The following is an 8,383-nucleotide window of genomic DNA, read 5'->3' as shown; positions in this document are numbered from 1 at the left end:
TCCACAACATTTTAAATATCTGTGTTTGATAATATTCTAAAATGACATTTTAAACAATAAACAGGTGACATGCTAAGGCATTTTTATAGCTAAATTTTCTGTATGATAAACACATTTTAATAATATTTTCACATTTTTTTCTTCACATTTCGACAAAATTCTAGCTTGATGCATAATACAATATTTAACCTAATTTTTCATCTTCATTAAACATCTTCATGTTTAATGACGAGAATGCTTTTCCCAAACACTTTTGTGTCCCATGGTAGCAAAGTACACTAACTTTGAAGAAAATTTTATTGTGAGGCAAAATTGTTGGACATGATAGAAAAAATCTGTAGGATGAACAGAAAATTTCACCCAGTTTTTAGGTAAATAATAATAATTTTTTAAAATATATATAACCATAGTTTCACAGTAATAATTAGTAATAATTCATATATTTATGTTGTTTTGTTTGTTTTTTACCATTGGAAGCGGTTGAAGGAACGAGGATGAAAAGTAATATTTATAGCAATATAACTGAAAAGCATAAAATATATTAAATCATGGTAAAACGAAGAAACGTATGATTTTTAAAAATAAAAATCAGCCATTGGAACATAATGCAGATGGAAAAAAACATCGTTTTGTTTTTTGTCCACCATTAGAGCTGTTTATATATATATATATATATATATATATATATATATATATATATATATATATATATATATATATATATATATATATATATATATATATTATTATTATTATTATTATTATTATTTTTTTTTTTTTTTTTTTTTTTATGAGTTTTTCGTTCTGCATGACTCATTTTTAGAAGGATTAGATTAATTTAACATCAGACAGAAGCGGAACCATAAGTGAACGCGCGCTCGTTTCTGGAAGGAACATTTTCCGCAGCGGGCAAAAACAAACATGCAGATGTTTGGCGGGTGATTTTACTGCTCAATTCTACAACAATAAAACCTACATTTCCATGAAAACCAACTGCGTGTAATATCTACGGATTATCTAATAAATGCTTTGCACAATGAAATTAAGTTATAAATAAAGAGGGATTTCATCGCATTTTTCTCTGTGAGTGAGCGAGGCGTGTTTAAATATTGTATTTAAATAAAAAACATAATATGTACACTATGTAAAATATTAATAACAGTTTGGTCTTAATGTCTATTTTTGCAGCGGAATTCGATATGATATGAATTAAATATGAAATAAATATGCTATATCAGATGTATGATTAATTATGTGATATGTGGTGATTGTGTCTAAGATAATGGCAGGAAGGGGCAGAGGGCAGCTCACTTTCTCCGTGGAGATCGTTGGAATCGGCAAAGGAGAAAATCTCCCTCCATCCTCCGTCCAGCCGACCCCTCTATTCCCTGTGAGTGTTTAAAAATGAAATAAAACCTCATCGAACTGATACTCATTATAACACATATAAATGCACTTATGCAGACGATTTTACCTTAAGTCGCTTACACTGTTTTCATGCTTGCATTACATGAGAGTCGAACCCAGGACTTTAGCGTTGCTGGCATCGTGCGCTACAGTTTGAGCTACAGAAATCACAGCCAACGACTTGTATTGTACACAACTTGTCAGTAGCGAGTCATCACAAGACAAAATCATTTAAAAAAGATAGCACACGTTAATAAAATATAAATTACATTTTAATAAAAGAGCACAAGCAAAACGTATTTAGAAACATAAGTGCAGGTTTAAATTATTTAAAAATACTGTTCTTAATTAAGACAAACGTGGTTGTTAGACATTACTGAAACATAATTAAGACATTACTAAATGTTTAAGAATAGTGAAGTGAGTTATGATAAGCATAAAGTACAGATATCCATCATATATCCCTTATTTAGCTCATGTATGTGAATGGATGTTTAATTTAGTGAAGCGTTAACCAGAGTTCAGACAAAGTACACAACTCCATTACTTGAAAGTACAGATACTGCTGATCAAATATTACTCCATTACTAGTGAAAGTACCTATTTTTACTGATGTAAAAGTATAGAAGTACTTTCTTTTAAAAGTACTTGAGTACCAAAAATAAATTTCCTTTTTTTATGTCAATGCACTGTTTTATTATTGGTTTATGTAATACTTGCAATACAATACTCTGAAACAACTTACAATACATTACACCTGCTGAATACACTGACTAGCGTGTATCTTTGGAATAAAGAGCTTTTAGAATGTTGAAAGCCTATGGGGAAAACAACAACAACAAGAATAATTTAACACCCCCACAAAAGCAGGGTGGTAGTGATCTCACAACAGGGTGAATTCCGAAACTGCTATATTTGTGCCTTTCAAAAATACACTTCAGGAAGTGGATGCTATTTGTAGGGACATTTCGAATTAAAATACAAATTGAATCCCTTCACGAAGGTCCCTTGCAGAAGTCCGTTAGTGAAGGGAACATGTGTGTGATACTTCACAGAAGTGATTTCTGTTTGTTATCATGTGGTCTTCAGTTTGGAGCTCTTGCGATGGTTTTTAAAGCAAAGATGGGGTTGATTTCGACTCTGCATACAAACGTAAATAGAATAGGCTGATTAAATTTGTCTTTAATGTGATACAATTTATTTTTTGTCAGTGACAGAAATATGATTTAAGACTGAAGTGTAAGCAAGTTTAAGCACGTTTAGTTTGAAAAAGTTTAATAGTAAATAAGACACAATGAGACGATATTTAACAACTGATGGAGTGCTGAATGCTGCAGGCATGCGCAGCATTGTCATTGTAAACGTTTGGTCAGTCATTCCCTTCGCCAAGGAACTTCCAAATGCTTCTACGAGACAGTAATGCCCTACACCCTTAAAAGAAAAGGTAGTAGGGCATAGGGATGCTCACTTGTGTTTGGAATTCACCCAGAGTGTGACAACATCTATGTGTAGCCATTCATCCACATTTGAACTGAGTGGACAGTGAAATTGCTGTTAATAGAGAGTGATAAGTAAGAAAAAAAACTGCTTTAAAACCCAGCAACACAACTGTAGCTCTATAACTTTACAACAGCAACACTGCTTTAACAAAACATCAAAACAGCAAGACTTATTTCACATCAAAACAAAATAGTTAAAAATGCTATTTACAAATTGTTGTAAATAAATATCACATTTGCAACTGGTCAGTGTTCAAAAAATGTTGGGAAATCACTTCATGTAGCCCTACAAGAGCGATTACTGATAAACTGTCTGAAAAAAAGAAAGTCGCATTTTAGAGAAGAAAAAAATCATCCACTGACTTTCAAAGCTGCTACATAGAAACGACTTACTACTTCAAGGACCTTGATAGAAATGTAGTGGAGTGAAAAGCACAAATTTGTCTTTCAAATGTAGTGAAGTTAAAGTCATAAGTTTCCAGAAAAAATTTATACTCAAGGACAGACACTCAAAAGTGTACTTAAGTACAATACTCAAGTAAATGTATTTAGTTAGTGTCTGCCTCTGGAGTTAACTGTACCAGCAAGTGCTTGTTTGACCCCTGATACTAGCCAGATGTGTATCAGCTGTCCCTCCTCACTTCTGTTTGATGTTTCAGCCTTTGGATCAGAAGCCGGTGCCCCTGCAGACGGGTGAGGAGGCTGAGTACATGCTGGCTCTCAAACAAGAGTTCAGAGGAGCCATGAAGACGCTCCCCTTTTACATCCGTCCAGCTGCGCCCAAGAAAGGTCAGTCCGGCGTCAAAGATGAGCTCTGGCATCTTTAAGACATCCTGCATTTCTTTGCTGTACAGACTTTAGGAAGACACAATGCTGTGTTTTTGAGAGAGAGAGAGATTTGTATTCCAAGTTTCAGACTGTAATTTATAAAATTTTTGAAATGATTTAAATTTTCCTTTTTTTAACAGATCTAAGATATAAAACATACAGAATTTTCTTCCCTTTATCTAAATTAGTCTATACTCTATAATAAAGCATAAAAGAATTCCACAATAAGTGTGAAGACCCCTTTCTGTCGACAGATGTTGAGCGTTACTCTGACAAATACCAGAAAATTGAAACCTCTGACCACAGTTTGGAATGGAAGCCAGGTGAGCGATTTATCTCAAGCAATTCACTTCAGTGCTATTTTAATATTATTTAGATGCTAATACTTATTACAGCTTTGCTATAGCTTTATTATAGTTATTAATAGTAAGCTTTATTATAGTTTAATTATATTTTAAATTAGTTTTTATACGTATTTAACAGTTTTCGTTTAAAAAATTTCTTTTTTAATTTTCCATTCATATGCTTTTGTCATTTTTGTGTATTGTTGATTTCCAAAAAATATTATTTCGATAAGTTCCTCCTTTTATTTACCAAATAAGGTAAAAAAAAATAAAAATCTGGGTTACAGTAAGATACTCACAATGAAGGTGAATCCATAACTGTTAAAAAACACTGTTTTAATAATATAGCCACAAGATTTAAACAATATGCTTGTATATAAATCACTAAGCTTTTCTGTGTGTAGTTAGAGTATATGCAATTTTTATAACTTTGCTTTCATGACAACATAAAGCCTAAACAGTAAAACTGTAAAAATCATGAGAACATTTTCACAGATCATATAATACACATTATTATACAAACAAACTAAATAGTATTTAAAGATGTATTTTTATTTTAACAGTGTCAATTAGTACATATTCAGTTATTAACTGTATCATTTCAGTTATCAATTTCACTACTTAATCTTTTTTCAGTTAGTAGACATTTTCTAAATGTATTTCATTTTAATTTTTTAAATATTTATATATATTTTCAGCTTAATTTCCGTTAACAAAAATGTTTTTAATAGCTTTAGTTATCAAAATCTGACACGGTTTCACTTGCGTCTCTGCTCACTTGTGTTGTCCTTTATCTACCGTTGTGTGTTTTAGATTGGAGGCGTTTTCCGAAGGAGCTGCGCGTGAGAGAGAAGAGACCCCTGAGAGACAGTGAGTGTGTCTGATGCTGTTAACTGGATCTGGACACTGTGTTCTGCTGCGATCGAGCAGAGACGCCCAGTCCAGGAAGCATGCGTTTGTAAATGTGCTCTTTTAAAGCCCAGATAAGGGAGCAGGTGAGGCTGATGTGCTCATGAATGAGTGTGTAAAGACGAGCCGAACCGGCAGGTCTGCACTTCGCTCTCTGACTCATCTGAGTCTCTGGGGAAATCAGAGAGACGACTCTCAGCCACGCTGCACACACATCTCCAAAATGAAAGGATGGAGAGAAAAGAGGAGATGAGAGAGGGATGAAGGTTTAGGCTTGAAGAGCGTCTGTCACCAAGAGAGGAGAGACAAGATTATTTTTAGTCCTTGTGTGTCTTTTGTCAGAAGAGCTGTGATCAATGAGTTGATGTTATTGTGGGAGGATGTTGCTGATGTCATTTCCACAGGCACAAACACGGTTTTGCTTATGTGGTTGCAGAGAGCCCAGCTGTTCCCAAACAACCCAAACAGCCACGCGTGGACAAAGAAGAGATCATACGCAAACTGGAGGTGCACACAAATACCTCTTTAGAGAGAAATTAAAGCTTTAACCTCTAAAAAAGTGTTTTAATCTACTTTGTTACACAGTCATATGTATTATGTGCATATGAACAGAATGTGTGTGTTTCTATTCAGACTCTGGAGCAGAAAGAGGAAGACGGGAGTTCTGATGAAGAGGAGGGAGAGAAAAAGAAGCCACAAGAGGAAGAGGCTGAAGGAGAGGAAGAGTATGATGAAGAGGAATTTGAGGATGTAAGTTATTCTATCCTGTTGTGATATTAAGCCAGTATGTTTGATCAAGATCAACAGTAAAGAAATAGAAAAAAGGACCGGCAGTTTACAATTTAATACATTTATCATTTAATTAAAATTCAAAGTCGCTTGGATAAAGCATCTGTAAAATGCAAAAAAAAAATCATTTTAAATTTAATTTAAGTCCAGTTGATTATAACTTAAAGGAATATTCTACGTTTAATACCAGAAAGCCTCAACTGGCAGCAGTTATTTTAGTATTTTGATTTACTTTTATACTAGGATTTATCGGTGACACTTCACACTAAGATTCCATTAGTTAACACTGGTTACTGCAGTAACTAACATTAACTAGCAGTAAGTATGAGATTGTTACAGAGTTCATTTTTCATCTTTGTTATGGGTAGTTAATAAAATAAAAATATAACTTCATTGTAAGTTCATGTTAGCTCAGGTCATTTAAATTTTATTAACAGAAGTTTTGATTTGTTATTGTTGGTTAGTAAAGGCTTTAGAAGTATTTTTCACTGTATACTAATATAATTACCTAATGTTAATGAAATAAATGTATTGTAAAATGTAACCAATTATTAATATTTTGAATTGTTTTATTTTTGTTTTAATTTTTTATTTTGGTAATTTTAGGTGCTGTTGTCTTTTTTACATGTATGGATTTATGTATGTATATGTACAAAAAGTTTAAGTAATTTTAGCACTTCAGATAAAACTTATTTTATTCCGGTTAGTGGCTAAGGCCACATTTCATTATATTTAATTTCAGCTTTATTTAAAAGAATGAGTTGTAGTTTAAAATAATAGATTGACCGTTTGTGTGGTAAATGTTCTGCAAAATAATAGTTTCGACTTGACCTTTCTTTTATTGACCAAATAAGTTCATAAATTCATAAACATTTAAATACTCAATAGTTTAATATTATAGCTGCAATAATACACAATTGTTAAAAGAAAAAAATAATCTGTGTGCTGTTAAAACCTCAAAAAAAAAAAAAAATTCCCCGTTAACTTCCTCAGGATAACCTTGATTTTGTCCTTTTAGAATACAAAGGATGAACTGAAAGTGTGTAGTAATCAATATTATACCACAAATGCTATTAACTGATGTGAACCTGTATTAAACAAACATTCATTATACATTTTAGCCAATTAATCCTATGTATGTGTTTAACAGGAAACAGATTACATCATGTCCTACTTTGACAATGGGGAGGAGTTTGGAGGAGACAGTGATGAGAACGTGGATGAAGCGATTTACTGAAGCAGGTGACGGAGGCTCCATAGCGCCCTCCTCCGGCCAGTGAGTGTCGCTGGAACTGCTCTGTCCCTCAGGATCATTATGTTTGGCAGCTGATGTTGAAATCTGTATGCAGTGGATTTCCTCTCATCCGATCGGAATGGAAGGGCGGCTGATTGCTGACGAAGAGCGTTTAAATCCGAGGGTAACGTCTGGAGGACACAGAGAAGACACTGAGGCACAAACTTCTCTCTTAATGCAGCTATAGGTTCTTAGAGCTTTGTAAATAATTTTTAGTTCACAACTGAAATAATATTTTAGAATCGTATTTTCAAACATGTTTTAGTATAGACAGTTGCATTTGTCTAAATAGCTTTTATACTTTTTAGATTTGTGAAAAAGACCAGTAAATGTAGATTGCTTATTTTGGATGATAATCGCAAAATATTTTGTAAAGTCTCAAGTCATGTGGTTGTAAATAGTATTCATGTTATTGCCGTATTATGTAATGAAGTCACACTGTGTCAAGACTTTTTCTGATAGATGGATGAGCAGTTCTGTCATGTGGCCTGTAGGAGGTGTGATACTACATTAAAGTACATGTGGCACAATCATTTTGTGTGTGTGTGTGTGTGTGTGTGTGTGTGTGTGTGTGTGTCTTTTAAAGTATAACAGTAAATGTCCTTGGTTAAGTTGAATCACAGGTCTCACTCTCTTTACCTTTGATTTACAGTGTATGAATCTTTCTTTCACATCTCTGGAATCTCATTTGACCAGATACACCTGAAAATTATCCTAACGGAAAGAAAATATGTTCTTTTGAGCAAATGATCAACAGAGGAGAAAAAAAGAGATGTTTTTGACGTGACTCTTCATCTTGAGAACACTCCACTGGTTGGGTAAATTTACTGAATATGAATTTAGTAGCTGACTCAGGCATGCTTTACAGAGGACAGGCAGAGGAATCCTTCCAGGAATAAGTCTGGGCTTTTATTCAAGGAAGCGGATAGCAGGTCATCTCTAGTGGAAGATTACAGCAGCCGGAGATGACTGACATAAGAGCAGTCAAATTAAGGCGCTGCAGTGGCTTATTCACACTTAATGCTAACAATCAGAGAGGAGAAATATAGAATGCTCAGTTAAGTCAGATGTAGTCTAGCTATATTGAGTTTAGGGTTAATGACAGATGTCAGTAATAATGTACAGCATGTTTATGTTAAGGAAATAGTGCCATTTTTAGAAGAAAATGTAGGGACCACCACCATAAAAGGGCAAAATTCAATGGTCAAACAATACAAATTGTCCAATCTGTTTCCCTAGTCATATGTCTACAGCCTAACAGTCTATCAATAGTTTAATATATTATTTTTATATGTATCAAATTAAAATATTTC

General features: G+C 33.5%; 1 protein-coding gene across 3 annotated transcripts; it reads left to right on the top strand.

The window, feature by feature from the left end:
• The first annotated feature begins 890 nt into the window (after positions 1 to 890).
• polr3glb (RNA polymerase III subunit GL b) lies at positions 891 to 7,603 on the top strand. Of its 3 annotated transcripts, XM_026283561.1 has the most exons (9): positions 891 to 1,083; positions 1,280 to 1,390; positions 3,566 to 3,695; positions 3,989 to 4,057; positions 4,892 to 4,948; positions 5,424 to 5,494; positions 5,621 to 5,737; positions 6,927 to 7,052; positions 7,126 to 7,603. In XM_026283561.1, the coding sequence occupies exons 2-8, from the start codon at positions 1,283 to 1,285 to the stop codon at positions 7,011 to 7,013; spliced, it is 639 nt and encodes a 212-aa protein (XP_026139346.1). In that variant the 5' UTR covers positions 891 to 1,083; positions 1,280 to 1,282; the 3' UTR covers positions 7,014 to 7,052; positions 7,126 to 7,603. The 3 variants fall into 3 exon arrangements, with proteins under 3 accessions (XP_026139346.1, XP_026139344.1, XP_026139345.1); XM_026283559.1 differs by having other exon boundaries at positions 6,927 to 7,603; XM_026283560.1 differs by having other exon boundaries at positions 914 to 938; positions 6,927 to 7,603.
• The last annotated feature ends 780 nt before the right edge of the window (positions 7,604 to 8,383 follow it).

The sequence above is a fragment of the Carassius auratus genome, chromosome 16, assembly GCF_003368295.1.
Source record: "Carassius auratus strain Wakin chromosome 16, ASM336829v1, whole genome shotgun sequence".
NCBI lineage: Eukaryota > Metazoa > Chordata > Actinopteri > Cypriniformes > Cyprinidae > Carassius > Carassius auratus.
The sequence above is the reverse complement of the archived record's forward strand: the minus strand, read 5'-3'. Positions and strand labels throughout refer to the sequence as shown.

Excerpts from the sequence above, each read along its gene's own strand:
- polr3glb (XM_026283561.1), top strand. The coding sequence starts at position 1,283 with ATGGCAGGAAGGGGCAGAGGGCAGCTCACTTTCTCCGTGGAGATCGTT. Across the intron at positions 4,058-4,891 it reads CAGTTTGGAATGGAAGCCAG|ATTGGAGGCGTTTTCCGAAG; the intron begins GTGAGCGATTTA and ends TGTGTGTTTTAG. Across the intron at positions 5,738-6,926 it reads ATGAAGAGGAATTTGAGGAT|GAAACAGATTACATCATGTC; the intron begins GTAAGTTATTCT and ends TGTGTTTAACAG.